This window comes from Sander lucioperca, chromosome 1 (assembly GCF_008315115.2).
Source record: "Sander lucioperca isolate FBNREF2018 chromosome 1, SLUC_FBN_1.2, whole genome shotgun sequence".
In the NCBI taxonomy this organism is placed as follows: domain Eukaryota; kingdom Metazoa; phylum Chordata; class Actinopteri; order Perciformes; family Percidae; genus Sander; species Sander lucioperca.
In genome coordinates this window covers 10685316-10713147 of record NC_050173.1, presented here as the reverse complement: position 1 = coordinate 10713147, position 27832 = coordinate 10685316, and the positions used below count along the sequence as shown (strand labels likewise).

Sequence of the window (27832 nt, the reverse complement as noted above, 5' to 3'; positions counted from 1 at the left end):
TGTGTAAATAAGACAATCTTTGCTAACAAGTTTACCATAACAACTTTATATGATGATAATATGTCAATAACAGGGGGTCCCTTCCTTTAGAGAACTTGGTTAGTTGTAGGTTGGTAGCAAACAAACCATAGTCTCCTGTAAAGAGAAACCAAGGGAAATGTTTAGGTCATAAAATGAGCATACACACATTATTAAATAAACATACATGTATATACAGGTGTATTGCAATATATTAAGTATTATTAATAAAACATACATATTTAACAAAGATTGTGTGCCTATATTCTGTGCTGTTACTTTTAATTTAAAATAAATCATTGCACTTAAAAACAAAACTACCCACCAAAATTACACACATTACATTACATACACATTATCATGTTTTAGTGATTTGTTTTCCAAAGTGAATGATTTGCCTCCATCAGCTGTTGCCTGCTGGTTATTTATGGACAACTTCCTCCAACTAATACTTGAGCACTAATACTGCAGAAATGGCTTGTGCATTATTTAGTTTATCCTGAGATTTTCCGCTTTTCTCAGCAAGTTAATGAATACATCCTTTAATCTGCAATCACAGCGGTGACTAATTGTCTGTCCTTGTGTTTGTTCATGTGAACTGGTGGAAATTAGATATACGGGAAATCTGGACAGACTATCAGTCATTTAAATGATCAGAAACAGACACTTTTGCATAAAAGAGTCATCAGTTAAAATAGCCTATTTCTTTTTAAAATATTCCAGTGTGTAATGGTTACACTGTGGAAGTTTACTGCTGCTCTTAGTGACTGCCCTAGTATGTTTAATTAAAGTTTCTCTCTTGGCTTAAATCAATACATCGTCATTCCAAATCACAATCCATTCATCCATACATCTTCATCCGCTTAACCGGGGACAAAACTCATTTTATTATTACATATAAACATAATGCGCAATGATCACAGGTATTTCAACATGATCACAAAAGCTAGCGCTTTTCAGGCAAAATATCTTGGTACTGTACATTCTGTAGATTTGAGGATTACAGTAAGAAATCGGCATAATCGGAAATACCAGATGGGTTGCGATATTTTGGAAAAGAAGACAGTTTGGTGTGTACTGATAGACAAAAGAGAAGTGGTTCATGATGCAAGAGTGGTTTGACAAGCATCTCCTGAAGTTTACATAATTTTTTTATCCAAACATAAAAACGAATTGAACTTATGACAGCCGCTGTTCTCTGTCTAAGAGAAAACTACTAACTCTCAACATCCACCTTTTAAGCCTCTTAGATGGGAGTGTTTGATATTTAAAAGATTACATTTGGGTGAAGTATTGCTGTAAGCATGTTTTATTATTCTCACTTTCAATAAAATATGTATAAATGACAGAATAGGCCTATTAATTATTATTGAGTAGTAAATATTTATGTTGCTGTTATTCTTATTTAATATCTTCAGGCACTATATTTCTGGCAGTTTCAGTCCCTGTCTACATCATTGTTTCACTAGATGGTGCTATCCTCCTTTACATGCAGCCTCAGTGTGAGAGCTGTACTAGGTTTCTGATGACAGCTGATTATGAATCCATGAAATTTACTAATGTGGAAAAGGGTCAAAGGGAAAATAATTTAGACACAAAACATACAAAAAGCTATTTTTGCTGGCATTTGATAAAAGGGAAGGTTCTTACGAGGCAACTCTTTTATATCTTTTCTTCTATGTTACTGCCTATGCTTAGTTATCTTATTGTAGTCTTTGATGTCAGTTTTATTGTTTCTTGTCTACAAAACTGTTAGCTCTCAGTCAGACTCAGTTGGTATGTGTGTGCTTGTCTGAATGCTCTAACTCTTTTACACAAGTGGCCAAAATACTGTAGCAGCAGCACAGAAATAGGAACATTTGAGCACAGTTTTTTAACTTTTTCTTTTCATGCTTTTTTCTCCTGCATTATCATTTTCTTTGGGGCAGAGTAAAAATTAATAGTTAGTGATTCTGTTCCGAAAATACAACTGCTTCGTCCAGCTGTCCAAGATATTCTCATCATCCATTTAATCTGAGAAAAATGCTTCCCCCTGAAACTCAACCCCCAAACATAGCTGATGCTATACCCCATCCCCCCTTTCTAATAGCCATACACACACACACACACACACACACACACACAGTTAACCCCATCAAAAAGGACGGTCTCCGACATGCGCGGCCCCCATTTCCTACTTCAACCTCAACCTCCCAGACGAGAGAGGCGGTTTCATCATTTGGTAATTAATATTCGAGGGAAGAGGAGAGCATCAGGAAACAATTATTCAATAATGTATGGATGTAAATGCACACTGTGTCCACACAAAAACACACACACATACACAAGCACATATATATCACCATGATCGACTCTTCCTCTCTTCTGAGATCAGGTTACTCTCATACATGTAACACAACTGGAGTGAATGTAATGAATGTGCTGGATGGAGGGTGCTGGCTTATACACACACGTTGGGTTCTATATTCTTACTAAAATGTTTACGCCGGAGAATGTTACTAAACTACTATGCTATTGTCAGATTCCAGCATAACTTCTGCTTTTATGCAGCCAACAGGTTTTATAAGGACATTAAAGGACATTAAAGGACAAGATATAAGAAGATGTGGTATAACATGACATTTTATAATATTAAATAATAGGCTATGACAACTTTTCCATCTGAACAGTGGATAACTGTCATGAAATGAAAAGATAAGACCGGAAGAAGACAAGATGATGACATGTTATAATGTGACACGGCAAGACTGAACATGACTTGACACATCACATTAAAGGAAATGTCCTGATGTATAGTATACTATATGTTTATATGTAAAGCACTTCAAAGTGTCTTGTTGAAAGGTGCCATGCAAATACATAAACTGTATACTGTATGCCTTGCCTATTTTTGTGATACAGTAGATAGTAAGTGCATTTATATGTGCAAAAGCAATGAAATGGGTGAATGTTGTATTTCTATGCTCAAACTTGGCAGTTAGATAGATGTCAAGGTAGCTTTGTGGCTATATTCCCATTTCAGATAAGGCACAGGTCTGTTCACCACAACAGCGTTATGGCCCATTAAAATAACCCTAAAACCCACGCATACTCACTTATACTAAGCCATTTAAATCCAAAACGTAAAACATAATTGAAAAAACCATACCGGTTGTAGACTTGTTAGAGTAAAAATTATTTTTTCATAATTGCAGTATGTACTGCACAGTGAAAGGGAGGATGGGGCATTGTGGGGCGGTGTTGATTTAAGCTAAAAGGATGCCACACAACTTCAGTCTGCATCCCCATAGTCTCTGCTGGCTCTGACCCAGACTGTCTGGTAATTGGGATCAGATGAGTGGCAGCAAAAGCGAGGCGACCTGGGTTCTCCAGGACTCACACTAACCTGGAAGCATTTATTTTATGGAAAAGATGTTTAGTTAAAGTGCAGCGCTGCAGCCCTGCCCCTCTAATGACTCTCCAGCTCTCTTGCCCAGGCCTGCAGACAGAGCCCTGTGATGGATATGACTGGTGAAACAGGAACACACACACACACACACACACACACACACACACACACACACACACACACACACACACACACACACACACACACACACACACACACACACACACACACACACACACACACACACACACACACACTTCCATCACTGTGCACTGTGATGGATATGACTGGTGAAAGCTCTGAACACTGTTTCCTGAGTCCTTCACTTCCTTCCTCCCAGGCCTCGGTCAGCCAAGCTGAGCCGGGTTTCACTAGACTCGGGCCGGATTGGATTGCAGATTAACTGGCTTCCTGTCCAATCCGTTGGCTGCGTTCATCTGCTTTCCTAACGGTCACTTTTATTTATGAGCAGGCGGTGACGTTATTGAGGATGAATGAATCTCTCCAGGATGGATGAGATCCTGGACGGGGTTGTTGATTTACCGAGGGACAATGTTTTTTAGAAGTTAATTGGGGAAAAGTTTTAGGAAATATATTAACATTTTTTCTCAACAAAGACTCAATGAACAAATCCAATAGAACGGTGTGTCTATGTATGTGTACATGCGCATGCTTTTCCTTACATTCAACAGCTTCCACCCATCCTCATTTGTTCAGTGTGTTTTCTTTTGCTGCACTACAGCAAACGGCAGCAACGGAATTTTCTGGAAGCGGTTATTGCACTGCAAAAATCTCCATCCGACCAAGTCATTTTTGTCTATTTTTTAGCCCCGAAAGTCTTATTTTCATATGACAAGTGGAAAAAATCTGCCATTGTGGGTAGATATTCCAGTACAAATTACTAACTTGAATAAAGTGTCATTTTTTGTGATTCTAGTGCAGCCCTCTGTCTAATTCTGTCTTGTTTCAATAAACTCACTTTTCATTGGAAATAAGTAGAAATAATGCTTCTGCAATAGCAGATTTTTTTAAATTAGTTTTACTGCATGAAAACGTGACTTTTGGCCCGAAAAAATTTCACCTGTTGTAGCAATGACACAAAACGTTTTCCTGCCACTATTTGGTCAAAGACAAGTGTCTGTTATAGTTTAGTCATTTAAATGTGCAAAAAAAGAAGGAAAATATATCTTCTGAAAATAAATGTCCAGATATAATGACAAAAATCTATGTAAAAACGTTTAATATTTCAATAAACAGCAGGTCATGCCAGACAGATTTTTACTATTTTTCAGTTTGTGTCATTGTTTCTTTAAAAAAGACTTAGTACTTTAGTATTTTTAAGAACGTAAATTGGGTCCATTGTCATTCCCTCCACCATCCCATCACTACAGGGCTCCAACACCACCCACCCCACACCTCTCATCCTCCTCCCTCCCTCTCTCTTTCTCCCTCTCTCCTGCTGGCAGCCCTTGATTACACTACACGTCTCCTGGGGGAAGGTTTAAACTCCTCAGAGATAGTAATATTGAGGGCACTACTGGCTAGTCACTTCAGATCAGGGCGGGGGGAGGAAATGGCGACGGACATAAAGCTAAATATATAATTCCTCCCATGCCGGTAATCATGATGTCCAGACGATTTGAAATGACAGTTTAACCACTTTAAACTGAGGAACGCTTTGTTCAGATTTGAGAAGCAGGAGGTGTGTGCTGAAGCGTCTGGTTGCTCACTACGATGGTTGGGGAGCCTCCTCGTGGGTATAGAGGCTATCCAAAGGGGCCCGTGTGGTCCTCTCTAAATGCACATTTAAACTCCATTGACTTAAAATGGCTCGCAGACCAGACAGGAGCAATTCTGTGAATGACTGACATGCCAAGAGCTCCGGAAGGAAACACTCTCACCGCCCGGTATTAGTTCACCTGATTATTAGGATATCCAGCTTCCTCCTAAAATGGCCGGCCATTTCCAAGTTAGAGGCAGTAAGAGCGCCCACCTGGATTAGGACTAAACGTGGTCTGCATTACACCAGGCACAACAAGGCCTCATGCCACGCAGCTCAACCAATTACATCTATAAATATTAATAGGCTAATCTGCACATATTCTTTTCCTGCGAGCCTGTTACGACATCCCTGAAAGGGTCAGAGATACTCTTATGAACATCAAATCCATTATAAAAAAAAATCTACAATTTGCATATGCAGAGATATTCGCTCCAGACAGGCTCTCTCGGTGTGTGCCCCCCCATCCCCACCCCCGATCATCACATCGTAAGAGGAGAGTGCATTTTGTATTCACACGCTGATTGGATCCTTGATGAGATCTTGGTGGCTTCACACACTCTGACACCCTTTACACTCCAGAGGTGATGAGAAGAGAGAGAGAGAGAGAGAGAGAGAGAGAGAGAGAGAGAGAGAGAGAGAGAGAGAGAGAATAAGAGGTGTGTGTGTGGGATTTTTCCAATTCTGTCTACACCAAAGTGGTCGGCTCTGTCACCGTCTGACTCCACGGCCTCCTCAGCGGTTCAGCTGCTGCAGGATCACCGCAGCTTGATACTCAGAGTGTAATCACAGGCGGCAAAAGGGAAGACAGAAATCAGAGGTGAATCGTATACATCCTTTCTTTCTCTTTTTTCACACACGCAGTGGCTATACAATATAATGTAGGTCGTGTCGGGAAACTAGTATTAGACCATGGTATTGAGCTTCTCTCAAAAGATAATAATAATGCAATAAAGGAATATGCATGAAAAGTTGAGACATTGAGAAGTAGAACAATGCTAGAAGGGAAGAATGAAGTAAGAGGACGGAGAGACTGAGATAGAGAGCAAGATTTTTTTCTTTTTCTAATATGAGTTTAAATTGTACTCTTCCGTGGCTGTATCTGATATTTGTGCTTTCTGAAAACCGTAAAAGGATGGATTTGGATTTAATAAGCGCTCTGCAACACGAACAACTTTTGAAAGAAGAAATAATGAATTATTCCTCTTACAAATGAAAACTAACTCAAAACAAACTCTTGCCCAATTTAGTGCACTCAGGAGTTTTGCTGCTTCAGCCTCACTTGGTCTGGTATGACCAGTAGCTCAGGTTGACTACTCTTAGAAAACATTAATTAGATATTGCTGTATAACTGACATTACTGAGTCAGTTCACTGATTTATGACCCTTCTCTACTTGTGCTACTTTTACATTACATTTTAGCATTTACCATTATCCCATAAATGTCCCTTTGCCCCCTTGATTAGCAAAAGTTATGTAGTCTCGTTTTAATTCTTGAGATAAATGGATTTAAATGTAATGTTCCTTGGTGTACTGAAAACATTTTTTTTAAATAAAAATACAGCTTTAATAGTTGTGAGTAAAAGCAGTAAGTTCAAAATGTGTAACTGTTATCTATCAGTTAGACTATAAAATCAAATGTTTACCGAACTAATTTGTATATTTTTGTGAGGAATCACCAAAGGACACACCAATACTTCCACAAAGACAAACCTTGATTGCTCTCTTGCACACACACACACACACACACACACGCACACGCACACGCACACGCACACGCAGTCAAAAGGCGGTGCTAGTAGTAGTAAACATTTGAAAGGAACAGGGGTAATTCACTTGATAAATGTCAACCAAAATGAAGCTATCAGCTGAAAGCAATTTCCTTGTGCTTGCCTGTGTTCTGCGCCAGGGACTTGGGAGATTTTCACCCCTCCATCGATCATGAAGCCTCTGTTTTAGGCCAAGGTACACAATGCCCTCAAATTGCTGACATATGGACCCAGAATCACCACAAAAACCTGCCATTTCCACCCCACCCCTCCTCTGTCCCGACCCAGCCACTCCTCTGCTAAACTCTTGTTTATCCAACGACTCTGGTCTGTTTAGGCCATTAAAGCAAAGCCATTCAGGGAGACAGAGGGCCAAGGCAAATGTAATAAAGCCACAATCTGTAGCGTGCAACTTGGCGCTGCTACCAGCTTACACCAAAGATGACACAAAACCACCATAGAATCTGCATCGTCACTAATCCTCAATTCATTTTGTCCATTTAAAAGAGTTGGGACAGCATATTGATTAAGATTGAATTAGTAGTTTGCAATGTTGCAGTATTGTAATCATCAAATGCCTGGTTGGTTATAAGAGCAAGTGTGTGGGCAAACCTTTAAAATGAAACCTGTCTGCCATGTGGGCTGCCTGCGACCAGTAGCAGAGGAAGCAAAACAAACTATGATAGAGATGAACACACCGACCACATAATAGTACGGAAAGCCTCTAGCTGGTGTAAACAGCAGATAGATGAAAGCAGAGCCATGTGTTTGTCGCTGGCTAGGTTTCCCATTCATACATTTCTCGTTCCTCTTTGTAGGACTACTCGTACTGCAATTCCTGACCGTGGCTTTAAAAGTGCAGTTATTTAAAGACAAAGAGGGCCAAGTGCACAACATTAAAAGCCTCTTTTCCCAATGGACAATTGTGGTGCCAGCAGCCAGGGCCTGGATGTCTATACACAGGAAAAGTCCATTATCACTCTGACTAATGGAGGAGGGGGGCGACTTCAAACTAAAAATGGAGAAAAACAAAACAAAACAAAACAAGAGAGAGAGAAAGATGACGCACATCGTACAACGTTCTTTAATGGAGTCCATCAATAATGTTACTTTCCCGACTTTACTGTCGAGAGTGTAGCCATATTATCAATCCTAGACACAGGCAGAATTTAAAGTTTTTTTTTTTTTTTTTTTTACTCTAGTGCATTTTTTTAACAGACTTTGAATCAATGTGAAACAAATGTTTGGCAACACGCTAATCATATCCTGCGTCTCTGGAACAAACCCTCTCTCCCTTTCTCTCTCGCTCTTGCCACCAAGAAAAAACCCACAACCAGTTTACATTCAGACGGGTGCGCTTGTTTTATATAAACAGACAGCCCTTGTGGCAAGGGGTTTGATTAGGAGGAGGCCCACAAATCCCATTAAAAGTCAATTCGTCCCTTGCTCGGTGTTTGTTTGAAGACAGGAAGAGTAACAAGGGAGGAGGGAGGTGACTGGCAGTCTGTCGATGTTGTTGTTTCCGTGCCAATTTGTGTATATGCACTGATGTTTAAACACAGATATCACCCAGCAGCGAAAAGCAGATATTTGCCAGTGATGTGGGCAGGAACAGTTTTTGCCTAAACATGTACAACAGGACCAAGACTTGTTCATCTGTGTGAAGCTTTCGGACTGTGAACGGGATTTGAGAACTACCTCCCCAACGCGTGATTGAGTCACTGGCTATTATAAACATGATAAGAATTACATGTTGCTTCTGTCATGTGCGTCCATCTGATCATCATCATATGTTCAGCTATAAACAAAATATCAAACATAAGACCTTTTAGTCAGCCTAACAGCTCCTTGGTCTTGGCTGCAAGCTGTTTGTCAATGTCCACTGCAATGTTGTCCGCCATCTGCTGAATCTGTGAAGGGAGACGGAGAGATAGAAAAAAGAATTTTAAATACACCACCGCCTTGGGCTCCTTTTTTACCTCTCTCTAGTGTATGACTGGTAAAGGATGTGGTTGCCATAGTTTCGGATAATAGTAGGCTCTAATTATCAGTTACCTCCTCTTTTCAGTTTTATGACTCATCTCTTGCATCTAGCCACTCATCTCAACCTTCCTTTAAACTCCCCCTCCTCAGACTGACCTAGCAATTAAGAAGCTTTATGAAATTCACTCTGTCTCTATGTGTAATAGCACTGTTGTCTTTTTTCTTCTCCTACCTGTTTTTCCACAAGTCGTATGGTGTCCTCCGAGTGTCCTTCCTTTGTCTTTTTGACCTGTGTGACAGCATTAGATCGCACTTTCCTCAGTGAGTCTTTAGCCTTGTTGCCGAACTGTTTGGCCAGTTTGGCAAGGTTTTCTCTATGTTCCCGCGTTACTCTGCAGGGAAGGGAGGAGATGAGGGAAAAGAGAGAAAACAAAAGATAGCGGAGAAGAAACAGAACACAGAAGATAAGAATCCATGGAAGACAGGTAAATGGATTATTATACCAACCAAAGGTCCACACACACAAAGTCATCTGTGCCGTTTTCATGTCTCTGTTTGCAATTTGAAGATAGGATGGATGATATTAGCTAAGCTCGACTGTGGGTTCAAGTTGCAGCTCCTCTCAAAGCAGGACAATACACTGTTGCAAGTGATGAAGTAAATGCTAAGATTTTGTATGTAAAAAAAGAAAATGTTGTTAATCTATCAGTGTTGGATAAAGGCTACTTTTTACATTTGAGAGGAGTTGTTACAGGAGAATAAGACAAACTAATCTAAAAACTCTACTTACCAAGAAAGACTCTTGCTAAAAATAAAACACAGAAACACATAACTATGCAGAGATAAACTAATGAAAAAAACAATGTCCTCACTTGTGCAAATGAGAATGTCAAGTGCTTGTAAGCATGAAGTCTAATCATTTTAGTTCTGACTTGAAAGCTACCATCTAACAACAATCACTTGTCGAGGTCTCAGACCACAGCTGAACCATCCGTCATCCAAACAACTTTGTATTCACTTTGCATTTGTTAATCACTCAGAAAATCCTACTCCCTCCGTGTCCTTAATTGGCTTTTTTCCCCGTTGTTTTTGCCTTGGGGACTATTTGCAAACAATCCAAGTGCAGCGTCTATTTACCACAAACAATACGGCCTAATTACTGATTCCAGGGCCAATCAAAGAGCGCCTTCTCTTTGGAAATGCAAATGGAGGCTTGGAGCGTGCCGAGACTGATTGCAGGGGGAAAGCAGTCTGACTCTTGTGTCCCTCCTTTGCCAAACTAACACCTGCTGCTCCACACACACACACACACACACACACAGCCAATGTGTGTACATGTAAAAAAAAAAAAAAAAAAAGAACGCACTGTATATACACACAGAGTGGTTTAGTGAGTGACGGATTGTTTTTTGTGAAGTTGTTTGACTGGGCAGAGAGAAAGAGAGATGTACAGAGAGAGGTCTAGTCTGAATACAGAGAGAGAGAGAGAGAGTGACCCGACCCTCACATCAACACACTGGGGGTCTCTATACAGCTACAATACATCTACAATACATAAATCTGTCAGTTACAGGTATTTATTAATGGAGAAATTCAAAACCATGGATGAGACTTACTGTAAGGTTTAGGTTTATGACAATGTAGACTGTGTATTGATTATTTCATTGATTTATTGGTTACTTATTTGGTCTATAAAATCAAAAAAAATGTCAAATGCCTGTCACAGGTTAACAGCATAAAAACTGATGTCTTAACAATCTTTTTTGTCAAATAACTGTAAAGAACAAAACAATTGTACAAGAAATATCATCAATTAACATTTTGTCAATTGAGTAACTGATCAGATCACCTAATCGTTTACAGATGTGTTAGTGTATAATAATAGTGGGACAGAAGAAAAGCTAAAGGTGCAAGGAAAAGATCGAAAAAAAGAAGGAAAGCGTTTCTGCCCATGGGGCTGTGTGTGTGTGTGTTTCAGAAAGAGACTCACTTTGGAACGGGCACCTTGATGATCGTCCCGTCCACCTCTGGGTTAAGGTTCATGCTACTCTCTCTGAGGGCACGGGTGGCAGCCGCTGTAGCCTGGGACACACACACACACACACACACACACACACACACACACACACACACACACACACACACACACACACACACACACACACACACACACACACACACACACACACACACACACACACACACACACACACACACACACACACGGTTGCTTTGAGCACTGGTGTGAATGGAAAAGCAGTGCTGCAACCGCAGGTAGTGGCCCAGCTCCAGCTGGTAATCATTAAGGTGTTGTGTGGGGTGTGTGTGTGTGTGTGTCTCAGGGGAAGCCCATGCAGTGTGGAAGTGCCTTGGGCCACTGTCAGCGCTCGGCCCTGTAGGACAGGACTGAGAGGTTGCAGGGCAGGGCGTTGACCCATGGTGACCTCACAGGCGAGTCTGCTTGTGTTTGCGTATGATACATGGATACACACAAACACACATGTGCTTTTGAGTTTGTATGTATTCATTTTAAAATCTTTATTCTAAATCTAAAAGGAGCTAATTGCTTGTTCATGAAGATGGGAAATGGTAATTATCTTGAGGTGAGCACATGTACATGTATGTTTACTTTAACTAAGAGAACATGTAAACACTTCTCTTGTTTTGTGGTCAGATTTAGCATGTGGCCAGCTCATAACCTTATGTGGGGGTAAAAGGGAGGTCTCTACTGGGTTAACCAATATGGTGGAAGGCAGAAGTCAACACATTTGGAGATCAGAGGCATTTAGGTTACACGTTGATATTTTTTGGTCTTTAGACAGACGCAGGCACCATGACTGTAACATTTTAACATGGTTGAACCACCAATTGCTACAGTTGGATGAACAATACATTCAGTGATGCTCGCACTACTAGGACTTTTAAAAAGTTGAGTGTCGTTAATACTATATCCTTACCAGGCCTCATCACAGAACATATTTTGACAATTGGATTTTGAATTGGATTTTTCAGGATCCTGGTATTGTAATAGGACATCAGAGCCATTTTAATGTTTTACCTGTGCTTTTCCATCTATGTTCACTGTTGCAAAAAGTCACTGTCTGCAAGACACTGTATGCAGTGTTAGATCAGCCTCATGTCTGTGAAAATGGACATTAGATTCTGTTAAAATCTGGCATCATCATACATGACACTGTATGTGAAGTAACTAAATAGAAATATTATAGATATTATTATATAATATAATAGACAAACAGATGATCTGATCAACAGCCATGTTCTTAAAAGATCAGAGACATTTGTCCACACTAAGAGCAAAAGTGAAAATGTATGCAACTACATCAACAGAAATAAATAGATGGACATATATTTGAGACAAAACTATTACTCGAAATAAAAACATCTGCAGAAAATTTTCAGCTGTTGTCTAAAATGGTTAATTGAAAAAGTTGGGGGAAAAAATGCAACTAATATTTCCCAAACACCATCTGTCTTCTTTTTAAAGGGTGGAGATAATCAGAGGGAGATGAAAAGAAGAGCATTATGTGTTTTGTGATTGAACAAGTGATTCAGTGTCAATGTGGACGCTGGCTGGCGAGGCAGCTGTGCTGTAAATGCTCAATGATATCTCAACACAACGCAGGATCAGATACACTGTTAAGAGGTTCTGAGAAGTGTTGGTCCACAGTCACACAATACTTTGATATCAGTTAATTAATATAGTGGCTTCTTTGGAATTTTATTAAAAAGTGTATTTGTATTTGTTTGGTAGGCATGCAGGCAGAAAAAAGAAGCTTGCATTTAACTCAATATTAAAACAGCATTCACATATGTTAAACATAAAAACTTGATCCATCATATACAATAGTCCAGCAAATACTACATAAGAACCAGAGAGCTATAGTTAAACAGTGAAAACGGACAAAGGGGAGGAAGCAAAATCCTTTGAATTACTGAAAACAAAGTCACACTCCTCAAACCAATTCTGAAACCGCATAACAATTCCCTTAGCTGAGCTTTGCAAAGTGTGCAAATGTGCAATGTGAGGAAAAAGAGCATATCATTTCCTCTATATTTTTTTTGTACCCCTTTCTACCCCACTCCCCTCTCTCGACAGCTCCTTTTGGCTTTATCCGCTGGGGGGAAAAAATGGCAGCGAGATTAAAGGAATTTATTTGTGTGCGTTAAATTAATTCATGAGGTTTCTTTTCTTTTCCTTTGTCAAAATCATCCGGAGCACAGGCCTCCGGTTGCTCTCTTTGAGTGTGGCGTGATAGATTCAGCCCATACCTATGTTTGATTGTTCTCAGCATCAAATTCATCACCGTTTCCTCTCTCTCGACGACCACTCCGGTGGTTATGGAAAACCGAGGGGAATTTCTCTGGATAGGCTAGTCAGGTTCTGGTTAATATGTTGAAGAGGAAGAGAAATTACACTGAAGTTCCACATCAAACGCTCGACAGGACGGTTCAAAGCAAAGAGGCGAGCGTAGAGGAATGTGTGCGAGAGTCCGCGCATGTGTGTTTAAAAAGTCCTGAAGAAAACACTTCATGAACAAAGTGGTGGGATGCTTTAACATGAATACACACTCATCCTAAAACGCATGCGCGCGCGCGCACACACACACGCACGCACGCACGCACGCACGCACGCACGCACGCACGCACGCACGCACGCACGCACGCACACACACACACACACACACACACACACACACACACACACACACACACACACACACACACACACACACACACACACACACACACACACACACACACACACACACACACACACACACACAAGCCTCCTGATCTAAGCATGCTGGTAGCTGTTGTTAGTTTGACTGTGCCTTCCCAGGCCGCCCTTAATGAATGAATAGAAAACAATGGTAGGGCCTCTGGAGTGCCTGATAATGGATAGGCATCATTATAAGCCTATTAGCTCTGGATACTGAGGACTCACCTCTGTGTGGGACATGGGTAACGTAGGGTACGACAAGGGTAGTGTGTGCGTGCATGAGTGTGTCTGCTGGTGTGTGTGTGGTCTGTGGTTGGAGCTTCTGGAAAGAAAATAGACTCACCAAAAGACTATTCAGCCGGATTCAGGTTGAAGACAGGATTTCCAGATTTAAGATGCTGATAAATACTTCGATTTGCGTGTTGTTTTGTGATATCGGTACAAAAGAGAACAAACAGGTGAAACCACACCTTCCAGGTTCACAAAAGGTGACCGGTAGGAAAATAGAAGATGGTGGAAGATGGTTGCAATAACTGTTTTTTGTTGTAACGGACAGGTGGTTCTCCAAAAAAAGAAAACTGCCTTTGAATGTCATCTATGCTTATAAAAACTGGTTAAAACAGGCCACCCAATCATGTTACAATGGCTTCTTTTTTTTAAAACTTACTTGTATTGTCCTTAAGATGTTAAGATCTTTTTTATTGCCTCCTTTACTTATTTTAATGTGTCTAGCTTATATGTTTAGCCAGGCTAGCAGCGCGGCTGGTTCAGACTAAAATATCTCAACAATCTGTATCTCAACCCTGACTTTTCCTCGAGCACCACAATGAGGTTGAGATATGTGAAATGTCTCAATAAATTGGATGGATTGCCAATAAATTTGGTACACAAATTCATGCTCCCCTCAGGGTGAATTGTAATACCAAATACAATGTTAGCATCCTAACGCGTTAAAATAAGATGAACATGATTCAAACATTACACCTGCTGAACATCAACATGTTAGCATTGTCATTGTGAGTGTGTTAGCATGCTGACATAAGCATTTAGATTAGAGTACAGCCTCACAATGCCAGTAGCGTGGTCGTAGAATGTTCTCTACCAAGCCCTTTAAATCATGTTGTATTGTGGTTTGTTAATTACTTTAATCATTACTATTAGCAGGTCTCTGAGTGACATATTATACATACAAACATCACTTGGAAGGTGGTACCATTCAATATTCCTCTACATCTAAACTTAATTCCTCAGGTGGTACAGTATGTTTTCTTGCCTTCCTGTCTTTGATTCCTTATTTTAGATATTTAAATAAACTTATGCGTGTGTGTTTGTCACACTTTTAGCATAGTATACAATGCATATAAACACATTAAATGTATGCTTATTGGGTGGAATTTACCACCTCAACTCTATATTTTACATCCTTCATTTTGCATAGTCTCTTGATTTGTGTAATTTACATGAAGACTTTGTTCAGTCATATGAGCTTTCTAACAAGTTTTTCACTACACGACGCATATTTATAACTTTGTACTAAAAACTAATAATATTTGCACAGTTGCATTTCAAGAGAAGAGGAGCAGAAATAATAAACCATGAATAAAAATGTTTTTAAAAACAAAGCACTATGTAGCTGTATATCAGCGCAATGGGTAATAAGATCAAAGAGAACTAACTCATCAGTGATGACTGTCTGTGGATATATGACTGCATAATGCCGTGTTAAATGCTAATAAAAAAGCACATTTAGATTTTCCAAACCACCAGAAAGTCTGGCCACTAAAAATGTGAGTCGCCCCAGTTGACAAAATTACTTTCTGGAGCTCTGATTAGCACAGTGTTGTATCATCTAAGAAGGAAAAGAGGGAAAGAAAAAGGAGTTAAAAAAAGAAAAGAAAAATAATCCGTTCCTTCCTAACCTGGGGGTAAAATGAGGTCATTTCCTATTTTGTGACAACTCACATGCAGACATAACCACATCTCAGTGCACGCACACACAAAGTTTGGGTTCATGTTGCTATCTTTCACCCCAGAACAAAGGGCTACCCGAGTGATCAATCAATTAACATCTGAGACACAGTTGGAGAGAGAGAGGCCGGTCAGGTTTCATTTACACAGAGATGTGGGCTTAGAGTTCTGGCCTGGCTCACTTTTTCCTTCTGTGAGGACCGTCTATCTGTCAGTGCTTCGGATTATTTTTTATAAAGCTTTTAGTTACTGTGTGCTTGTCTACGTGAAACAAACAGATACCGGTAGGATGAATCTGTACATGTGTGTCCTTGTGTTTGTGTTTGTGATCGTTGTACCTCTGGGAAACTGCTCATGTTGACCATAATGAGCTGAGGGGATTTCATGGAGACCTGTCCTAGTTGGTTGAGAGGGAACTTCCCATCTGGTGTCGTCACCACAATGTGATCCAGAGCTCCTAAACAAATACAGACACAAGTAATTGTTTATTTACCATTTTATTTAAGTATTCAGACAATTCAAGGCATCATTTTACTGGTGACATGTGCAATGCACCCTGAATTTGTGACCAACTTTATCTGCTAATGTTAAAAACAAGCAATTTATGTATATTTGACTTTATTTTTTCTAAATTGAAGTTGAAAATCATTCTATTTATAGTTATTATTTAAGATAATTTTAATTTCAACAATGTCGACTGCTCGGAATTTACTGTTATCACATATCTAGTTTTATGTCATAAAACTGATGAATATTTTGTTATATATGATCTATATATTATACAATATATTGTTATCAGATTTGTTTTATTCTCAGTATCGGCCCCAGTATTGGTCGGGCTGTGGTAAATATATATATATATATATATATATATATATATATATATATATATATATATATATATATATATATATGTGTCTCAGATGTTAATATATATATATATTTATATATACCATATATATATATATATATATTTCTGGTTTGATGACACTGTTTCCAGGCAGACTGAATGATTGACTGTAGGTTTTCCTTTATATTTAGTCAGACAGATTAACAAATAAACAGATGACAGAAGCCACATTCTGCATGAGTAAGAAAAGAAAAATAATGTAGAGACCACTGTTACAGTGTTAAGAGTTTCCATGATATACTGTCTCTCCTCACTGTCAACACTAAGAAACAAAGGTAAGTTTGCCAACATGAGTGGACTTCTGTCCCGCTCTCCCTCTCTCCCTTTACTCCCTCACTCCATCCATCCGCCCCTCTCCCTCTCCTCCATCTGGCTAACCTCAAACGCAGTTGTTTCCTCCTTCTCCACCTCTGCCTTACATCACTCGCTCTCTGCTTACCCATTTGGGGTTGTGCTGGTGGCGTGTGTGGAAAAGGAGGGGTGGGGGTGTCTGAAGGGGAGGTGAGCCAATATGTAATTTTAAAAATCTATTTATTATCTGATTTCAAGGGCAAAAGAAACATAGGCGTACCGGTCAGAGATTTGATGCAGAAGAAGAAATTAAAAATAAAAGGTTGGTATGTTGGTATGTGATGAAATGAATACCTTTGATTTAAAGGCGGCAACCCAACTGGATCACTGACATACTGTCTACCTGCCTGCCAAATATTCTGTTTCCCTCTTTGACTTCAAACATCCATTTGTGTGCAGCTCTAAACCTGCCTGTCCGTCTCACAGTGCCTCTCTGTGTATATGCGGACTGTTCATGTCCATATCTCTGACCTTCTGCCTGTCCGTCTTTGTTACCTGTGCCTTGACAATGAGAACCTACACATCTGCTAGTACTTTAGGAGGGCAGGCAGGCAGGCAGGCAGGCAGGCAGGCAGGCAGACAGACAGCCAGCCAGGCAGTCAAGTACAAAGGTGGAGGGTGAGGAGGAGAACAGGGGTTGAGAGAGAAGAGGAAGGTCAGAGGACGGCTAAGAAAGCATTTGCAAAATTGTTCAAAGTTTTTCAAATACTGACAATATAATGAATACAAAATAAATGTACAGTATACTTTTATATGTACACTTCACATGTATTGCTTTTCATCTAAAAATGTTTTGTTACTAACATTAAACAGGCCATATTATTTGTAAACTTCATATACTTGAGATGTACACAATTAATCAATAGAGGATTTCTCATCCACCTAGTCTATATCCATAACGTTCCACTTCGGGGATTGTTCTGTTGCCGCCGGAAATTCTGCCGGATGTCCCTCATTTAGGCCGAATATCCGTTACCTTGGGCTTTCTTTGTGTTGGCATTTTAAACTCTGGTCGATTAATTAGGACTATGGTTAACTGCTTGTCAGATCTCTGCAGGGTAAATCCAGACAGCTAGCTAGACTATCTGTCCAATCTGAGTTTTCTGTTGCACGACTAAAACAACCTTTTGAGCGTACATGTTCCACCAAAACAAGTTCCTTCCCGAGGCTATTTTGCAGAGGTGCTGTTGCTCCGTACAGCGCTTAGCGCTGCCCAAGACAATTGTGATTGGTTTAAAGAAATGCCAATAAACCAGAGCACGTTTTTCTCCCATCCCAGAATGCTGCGTGGACTAGCCAGACCCTCCTCCGCAGCGCTGTGGAGGAAGGTCTGGCAAAGTGAGACTATCATCTACCAGACTGATATGAATGTTCAACAATCAATTTTATTCTGTGCAGTTGTTTTGCTCTGCACTAGAGCTCAAATGACAGCGCAACAAGCTGTAAACACAACACTGACATACCTTCACCTTTTACGTTGACATGTTGTTAGCGTGTAGTTGCTGATTTAAACATCCAGCAGTTACAGAGCAACATTACCATTCATTTGGAGTCGTGTTTCTGGCCACCTGGTGACTGTATGTCCAACATTCACTTTGCTTATAGCGGTTTTTGGTCACCAACTCCTATGGGAAATATCTGTCTCTTTGGCAGCTAAATGCTAAAACTATGCTAGCTTACTATGTTTGCTAACTTTGTCCGTCAGCTCTTGGGTGCTGGATAGGTAGCTTACAGTTGGTTTTTAAAGCTTTCTTGCTGAAAACAGCTGTCTGCTGTGTTTGAAAAATGGCAAGAGAAGAGTGTGGAGTGAAAGTGAATCAAAACAGTAAAATTGCGGGCCGTGAAACCAAAACAATAAGCTAGAAGATGCTGAAACGGGAGTGGAACCGCTGAGTCAGGTGATAGTTATCTGTGGGTTTGTCACTACGAGTGACCCCTTTTACATACAAGTAGTCATTTGATCCTTTATTAGTATAAAAAATATTGATTATGGCAGCTTTAAAAAACGGTGTTGAATTCTAAATGTATGAACATCAACTGACAGTTTTACAGGGGATTACCTTACCTTATTCTCTTAATACATCCATGGGTATTACTCGCCTGAACTATTTCCTGGTCAGATCCATGACTCGCCTTGGAGTTGCCAGGCAACCAGCGCAGACTCAAGTCACTGGCTTGGCCAAGAAATTGTTCCAGCAACTTGTCATTTTCACATTTAGATGATTGTACAGAATAAACAAACCAGATATGACATGTTAATTAGTCATCTTTAGAGGTGCTGGTAGATGGATTTGGTTTCCTTTAGACAGAGACAGGCTAGCTCTTTCCCTCTGCTTCCAGGCTTTATGCTAGGTTAAATTAACCGGCTGTAGCTTTATCTTCAACAAAACAACATGAGTGTGATATGAGTTGTCACATCTAACTCTCTGCAAGGAAGTGAATAATAGTATTTCCCCAAATGTCAAACTATTCCTTTAAGCTCCAACAGCTCTTATCTATAATAGGAAGAACTACTGGTACCTGAAGGATAATAAAGCATTTCTAGGCATTTTCTTTCCAGTACTGTTGTTGTTTAATGTCTTAGGCTACTCTGTCTTAAAGTTTCCATGGAAACAGCTTGTTTTCGGGCCAGATTACCCGTCTGTGACTAACCACCATATTGTGGTCACAGCACTGATCCCCTCTCTCTGCATCTATCTATGACTTTCTGCTACACGTTTGCCACACACAAACAAACACATGAATGCACAATTACAGTATGCATTCATTGCAACACACACAACAGCACATACAGTCATACCCACACACACATGTGCTCATAAGCCTAATGAGAGCCAGATGAGAGGTTCATGGAACAAATGCACACGCACACTAGCACGAGACACATACACACATTCGGACAACTGACGTCATTCCATTCCACCATCTCATCTCTCCTGTCAGCTCTAAGTCCTGCTGCCTCCCTGGATTACTGTGCAGCTGGACAGAAGAGAGGAGGACGGATGAAGTGGAGGACAGCAGTGAGTGGATAGAGAGATGGAGCGAGAATGACAGGATGGAGGGAAGGAGACAAAAAATGACAAGAGAAACAGAAGGAAATGGAGGGAACTCTTGCCCTGTGAACAAATGTTTCCCTGTGGGGTCAGGAAGAAATTGGAATCAAAAGTATGAGACGCAGATTGAAATTATCATATGGGTGGAGGCCAAAAAATAAAGCTGGGAATCGTTGGAAAAACAAAAGAGAAGAGTAAGTAACTGAGAGATATAAAGGGAGGGACCAAAGATATAAAAAATGACTCAGACCAAGAAATTGCTGAATGATGAGTGGAAAAAGAAAAAAGCTGAAGTGAACACAATGAAGAATGGACAGACAAATGAATAAAAAACAAAATTGTTGGAGGAAACCGACAAGACAAGACAAGACATTGAGGTGTTAACCATAAGGACATCAACATTGTGTTTATGCTTCTGTTGTTAAACTCTCTTGCATGTTGTGTAGAAGTAAAAAGACTGCACATGCTGCAGATCACATGTCACAGAGAGCGCACTTTCATCTGAGGAGGGAAAAGGAGTCAAAGCCCAAACACTTTAAGTTTTGAAGTCTGATTCTAACGGCAGCCTCCTCCCTCGGGAGCTTCCATTATACACCCCACCTCTGACTCCTCCGAGCCCAACTCCCATTTGTTAGAACCCAGAGGCAAAAAGGCCATGACCTGGATGTAGTTGGGGAAACAGAGGTCAAACTGGGGCTCACTCTTAGCCCTTCGGCGCTTTGTCAGGTAGATGCAAACAAAAGAGGAGGACTTACAGACTTTTATCTCAAAGTAAAAATGTGCCTTTGATGTACTGTTGAGAAGGACATGCCTCATTTGTACAGTACATGATGCAGTTGAAAAATAAAAACACACTGCAACAGTCAATGTACAATTCATGTATGTATATCTTGTCAAATTCAAGGCAGAAATCAAAACAATAAGGTAGCCCCATATGTGACCTCAGCACTCTGTATGTTACTTTGTGATTCATACATGATATAGTGTTGCCTATGCCAACATTATGGAAATGAAAGTTTAAAGGTGTTTAGAGCCTACTCATGGGTGATCTCATGCCAGTCAATCTAGATGCAGAATGATACAATGTTAGTCTGGATCAACGGAAGTACATTTCCAGGATAAAGCTTGACATCAGATGGCAGGCTTTGCCCCTCACCTTCCGCTACAACAACAACAACAACAACAACAAACTTCAAGCCAGCAAGCCACATGCTGAAAATGGCAAGTTTTGAAGAAAATTTGGATTGTGCAACAAGACAGGCCTGCTTGGTTCTTTCGGTGAATGATTGTAAAGATTCACAAAGAATATGTTTACAGCATTTACTATCAAACTGGGACGTTTTGGGACAGATTGGAGAGAATTGTAAGGACGAAGTAACATTACACACGGTGATACACTGGTAAGAGCAAATTACGTATCCAGCAAATTTAAATAGCTCAGGTTACTGTATTGTGTGAACAGTTACCTTCATTTATTATTTTATCTGGCATTTTCTTTTGCGGGGTGCAAATGTTCCACCAAAACAAGTTCCTTCCCGAGACTATTTTGCAGAGCCATCGTCGCTACGTCTGGTACTTGTGATTGGTTTAAAAAAATGCAAACAATCTAGAGCGTTTTTTTTTTTAATCCTATCCTAGAATGTATCTGTGGTGTAGACAGACCTTACTCAACAGCATTGTGGAGATAGGTCTGGCAATGCGAGACTAATAAAATTAAGTTAATTCTGGGCTAGGACAGAGGACGTAACAAACAAATAGAGAAGAAGAGAAGCCATGTTGGTAGAGATGTTACTTCTTCTACATTCTTTAAAAAAAACTGGATTCAAACATTGGTTTCGCACTGCGTAAACATTTTATCATTCTGGTTGGACTGCAGACATCTGTGGGATCACAGACATACAGTGGCGCTCATAAATTTATGAACCCATGCTAAAGTTGACTAGAGATTGGCATGGTTTTATTTTAGTTAGCCTAATAGCTGGTTTGATTTGCATTGAGAGATGATTTTATGGAACGTACCCCATGCCAATCTCTAGGTATGGTGAAGGGTATGTGATGATGTGGGGCTATTTTAATTCCAAAGACCAAGGGAACTTTATCAGGATGCATAGTATCCTGGATCCATGAAATAACTGGCCTTTAAAAATAAAAATCTGCCTGCCTCTATGGGAATTTAACATAGGGGTGTACTTACTTATGCCCCCTGTATTTTAAGGAAGAACATTATTTACGATACATTAGTCATTCACAAAGAAAATTGGTGTCCTTAAAGGTTGGATTTTTCCTCTTTTTTTTTACTTAGGGCATTAAGATCAATTTCCAAAAGATGATTTTTTTTATTCCGCTTTTTAGTCAACTTTAGCATGGGTTCATAAACTTATGAGCAGCACTGTACCTTTGCAGATTGAACCTGCTGTTGGAAAATATATATATAAATACTAATTTAACCTGTATGTGGTATGATATTCAATTTACTGCATTTGTTATTCTTTAACCCTGTACAAGGGATACAAAATGGATGAACAAGAGAAAACCAAACAAGAAAATATATCAGTTATACATGTATCTCAATAAAATATCTGCTGCACCGGTAGCAATTCTGCCAAAATGGGAGGATTTGTTAGACAAATGTTGCCTTGCACAGCAGCTGGATTCTCGCCATATCACAAGATCCCGTGAGAATCGTAGGATTACATATCACACGAAAATCCATCTTGTCAGGCCTCAAGTACTGTGTTTGTGTCCGAACTACCAGCTTACGGCATGGTGAGGAGCTAGTGGCAGCTATAGGCGTGGTTAAGGTGTGTGTGATGGCCGCAATGGCGGACGTGATAGACAGATGGTTCATCCAATCACCTGGCAGGTATTTTTTTGAAAGTGCGGTCCTTTTCCAAACAGTTTCCAATGACAGCTTCTCAGATGGTTCCGTGTAACAAACCATCTGGATCGTCAGGTTAAGACATTAAGACATCAAGACATCCCATAGGGAAATGTTTTTACATGCATTTATACAACTACCTTTGATGTCTTATTTTATTATCAATTTTACAACTACAACTAATTTACAGATACTTGACTACTGGGAACATGCTTAAAAATGGGGCATTAAACAGTGGCTTATGTAGATTTTGTAAGGGGTAAGAGGAGTCGGATTTTCATCTATTTTAGTATTGTAAAGAAGTAGCACTATTCTGGATTAAAGTTGAAAAATGGATCTCTGTCCTTTAACCATAATGTTTGGCAATTTAAGGAATGATGAAGAAGTAAAAAATCTGAACAACATCATTATGATGGGGAAAGCATATATATTTAAAACTACAAAAAGACAACAATTAAAAATTTAACATTTCCCAATGTTTCTGAAGTATCAGTTGGTTCTTAAAAAGGATGCCAATAGGAATAAATACCAGAATTACATTTTTAAATGTGGATGTTGGGATACTTTGAGTCACGGTGAAGGCTGGAGTTAGAAATAATATTGGAAGTAGATAAAGGTCAATTAAAGGTAATATGTAAATACATTGTTGTTTTGTCTGTATATGGATATATATACACATATATGTGGGCATGTATAGGTGTAAATGCAATGTGTATATATTTATGTGTAGATTTTATTATCCTATATTGCACTCTTTAATTAACAATAATGGATTGCAATAATGTTACTTAGCATTGCAAAGGGAAGCACTTTTCCCCCCTCTAATTATTTATTTATGTATTGACTTTTATTTTTCTCTCCTCTGATTTGTCGTTGTTTTCAGATGCTGGTACTTTCATTATGTTCCTTTATGTGTGAGTGTGTGTGTATCATTGTATAATAAATTAATACAAAAGTAAAAGGAAATAACAAGCTGAGTAATAACTAAATTAAACCCTTACATTTATGACAACACTGTCACTGTTTTTTTTTATCTTGCCACTTATTTCCACATCAAATGAATACCTGGCACTATTGGACAGCCATTTATGTGAGCTTTTTATCAGTTCTGTTTGTCTTCTGTAAAGTTTGAGAAAGATACAGAGAGTGATGTAAGGAGACACAGGCAGACAGACACCATGAGAGGGAGTCCAAGAAAGAAGCAGAGATAAGCTGAATACCTGGCGAGGTTCGGATGCTGAGGTTGCGTGTGAAGTCATCTTTGAGTGCATTGAGAACAGCCGTCATGTCCCCCTTCACTTCATCCAGACTGATTATGTCTTCCACTAGAGCCGAATTAATATTCACCTTAGCTGACTGGCCCTTTGCCTTGGCTTGGAAGATGAAAAGAGGGAGAGAAGGAAGAGTGGAGACTCTAAGATGGATAATATCTAATCACGTAACCCACACTCATGCCAACAGAACCACCAGAGGTTGTACACATGTGAACTCCGGTCTCTGCAATCTCCTCACTGACCTTTTGCCTTCTTGGTGGCATAGAGCCTGGTGCATGCAGCGGGGTAGCAGGTGGTGTTGGGGCACAGAAGTGGTGCACGGACCCTGGAGGTGGCCACGAGGGGAGACCTGACCTGTCGCACCAGGGACTGACACAGCAGGGGGCGCAGCAGACTCAGGTGGTTCAAAGCCATAACTGAAACAGAAAGAAAGAGGGAAGTGAGAGAATAAATAAAGAATGATGTTAGAGGAAGTATACAAAAACAATGCCACTGACTTCAAACACCATTTGATTAAATTTGACAGTACACAGATCACTTGAAGGCACCGCTGGTAATATTTCATCAAAATGAAGTAATAGCTCATAACAGCCAGTAGGAGGTAAGCCTACATCTTGAACTGACATTTAAGTACAATGCTCTCTTTTTCTCTTAAAAATGTGATGATAATTTCTGACAAAAAACATTATTTAAAAAAAAAGAGAAACAATAGAGCCAAACCTGTCAATTCTATTTACAGTAAAAAAAAGTTATAGGCCTATCTGTGATATAAATTACAAGTATATTCAAATACAGTAACTCAAGAGATTGACTAATCATCATCAAAAATATCAGCCTGTTTTACTGTATACAAACCTTCAAGATTTTGACAAACCTTGCACATAGAAGTGGGGTTGCAAGTAACAATTATTTTCAATATTGATTAATCTGCCAAAAGACATTATTCACAGCAGACATTTTGGCATGTCATAGCAGGAAAAGCACAGGTGTAAATAATAACATTAATAACGAGTGCATTCCACTTAGGTGAGGTAGTTCCAGGGCTCTGGTTTTGTGCATGCTGGCTCACTGACCTGACTTACTGGAACACTTAATGGAATTGAGCCATCGTTAACGAAGTAAAAAAATAACTGCTGTTGAAGAACTTTCTGCTCTCAGCTGTACAGGCTACATTACACGCAATTACACTTAAGTCACACACACCGTCATTCCCTTCCTCTTACACACACAAATCTATAGGCCAACACAAAGTCCACACTCAGCCCAAGCATAGTTGTTTGGGCATTCCTGAAAGGGAACCTCCCATTCAAAAATCACACAACAATATGAGACCAACCACTCCTTTACTATGGAATAGTACCACCTCCCACCTCGCAAACTGGCTTTCTACTGTGAACTGTGTCACTGAACCTCGGAGTACGCACAAGCACAGACAAACTCTAAGATATCTAAGCCCACAGACACAAACACACACTAAAGCCCGTCTTTCACAGTCAATGGCTGTGAAGAGCTCGTAGTGCACTGCAGCCTGACTGAACTCCGCTATTATCTGGTGTGTATTTATAACTGGTAGCTGTGAGGAGAAACAAACTGCTGCTTTAAAGACAGTGTGGTTACAAGTGAGAAGAACCTTCCCAAATTCATCACATTACTGAGATATTTTGTCTGTAAAACGATAAAAAGCAGCAATTATTTTCAGTTGTGAGAAAAATGTATAACAAGAAAATCTAAAACAACATATACTCGACTAGTGACTGTAAAACTGAAGATCAAAAGTACTCAAATGTGTTTTTTCTTCACCGAACCTAAATATCGTTTGAAAAAAAAAAGAAAGTAAAGACTTCTCACCACCAGTCATAAGTCCAAACACCTCCTTGTGAAAGCGACCCACTGAAAAAAGTATGTCAGATTTTCTGGGTATTTAAAATGTTTAATATTTTTTATATTTACTTATTCTTTTAGCCTAACTAGAGGCTTAGGGTTAGATTAGAATTGTATATCTCTACATCATGCTCTCAGTGTGGTTTCAAATATTTCTCCATCACTTTATTTATCAAAATTTAAATAATAATAATTTTGTTAAACACATTTTCAGAATCTGTCTTTTTGTTTAAGTGTAGATTTTAAACTCCTCTTCAGGTCATTTAAAGTCCAAAAATGCCAGATACAATATGGATCTCAGTGTCCTCAATTAAGGCTGGTCGATATGGAAAAAAATCAAATATCACAATATTTTTGACCAAATATCTCAATATCTATATTGCGGCGATATTGTAGGGTTGACAATTGGTGCTTACAAAAAATATTTACACAATGAGATTTTTGATAAATAATCATGTGTGTACATGTGTACTTTCATGTGTATATAATAATTAAGTGGGTAAAGGCAAATAATAGAAAAGCTAGAACAGTCTGGTAAGTTCAAAAAATGACATCACTTTACTGTAACGTAGCCTTTAAAACCAGGGACAGATATCACGATATTACGATATCCAAAATCTAAGACGATATCCAGTCTCATATCACAATATCGATATAATATCAATATATTGCGCAGCCCTATCCTACAGCCATGCCACAAGTCCCTGGTGTCAATCCAACATTGACACCAGAAATCCAAACATATTCCAATGGCAATATTTAGGCTAGACTGTGGAACACCACCTACAATACAAACCCATACCAGACATCCATGGCTGCCAGGTTTCCTGACAAGCTGATATGATACGGCGCACTGTGGCAGAGCAGATAGGCTCAGATGTGGGGCGGTGACGGATCTCTTTAGAGTGGAAGTCAAGCAGAACAAGTGAAGTACAGGTGTTCACTGAGATACTGTAGCCTCATATCCTGTAGATTTCACACACAGCAGCAGCTGCAGACACACCTCTCCTTCTTCCAGTGGCAGAAGCCAGCTGGTGAGCCCGCATGATCCCTCCTCTGCACACTTTACAGTTTGAGCAGAAGATAATACAGCAGTGTATTAGATAATGTTTTGCCTGGCTCTGCCTCCTCAAACAAACTGGTCAGCCTATAGGGCCTGCAACCAATGATTACTTTAAATAGCAATAACCTCTGAATTATTCTTTGTTTAATTGATTAACTGTTTAGTCTATAAAGGGCAAGAAAATGCTGAAAATAATGGTCTCAACTTCACCAGCCTTTTTCTCATCATAAAGGCCACTGAGAGGAACATTAGCTGGGCAACTTCAGAATATTTCAAGCTGAACATATAAGTGCCACCAGGTTGTTTTTTATAACTGATACTCCAGAAAAGCAGGAAGCACGAGGCTGTCGAGGCAGATACTATATAATTAACAACAGAACGTAGGCCTACATAATAATAAGACAACTAACTGATTGGTCCCAACTCTTTATGCAAGTGATGCGGTGTGAAGGTCGGTGTGATGGGGACGTGCAAACAGCACTTCTTCGCCTTTTGCTGCACATACCACAGGCAAAAAGTAAACATAAACCGCAACCACGTAGTTGCTAAACATAACACTGCCGTTAATTTCGGCTACGACCCGGCAGAACCCTACCTTCAACTGTAAATGACCCCAAACAGCATACTTACTTTCAAGTTTACAGCCTTTACAGAAGCATGTTAGCTCGGGAAAAGCCACATTTGACATCTATGTCGTCATCATAACGCACCGACACTTTGAGACGTCCACTTATGCGTTTGAAACTTTGTATGGAGTACACCGAATGGGCGGTGT

General features: G+C 39.7%; 1 protein-coding gene across 2 annotated transcripts; it reads right to left on the bottom strand.

Moving 5' to 3' along the window:
- Nucleotides 1-30: 30 nt before the first annotated feature.
- Nucleotides 31-27816, bottom strand: mrrf (mitochondrial ribosome recycling factor). Of its 2 annotated transcripts, XM_031278151.2 has the most exons (8): nucleotides 27688-27816; nucleotides 24356-24529; nucleotides 24060-24212; nucleotides 15986-16104; nucleotides 10929-11020; nucleotides 9171-9330; nucleotides 8781-8865; nucleotides 31-135 (listed from the first exon to the last, which is right to left on the bottom strand). In XM_031278151.2, the coding sequence occupies exons 1-7, from the start codon at nucleotides 27743-27745 to the stop codon at nucleotides 8788-8790; spliced, it is 834 nt and encodes a 277-aa protein (XP_031134011.1). In that variant the 5' UTR covers nucleotides 27746-27816; the 3' UTR covers nucleotides 31-135; nucleotides 8781-8787. The 2 variants fall into 2 exon arrangements, with proteins under 2 accessions (XP_031134011.1, XP_031134010.1); XM_031278150.2 differs by lacking the exon at nucleotides 31-135 and having other exon boundaries at nucleotides 6259-8865.
- Nucleotides 27817-27832: the final 16 nt, after the last annotated feature.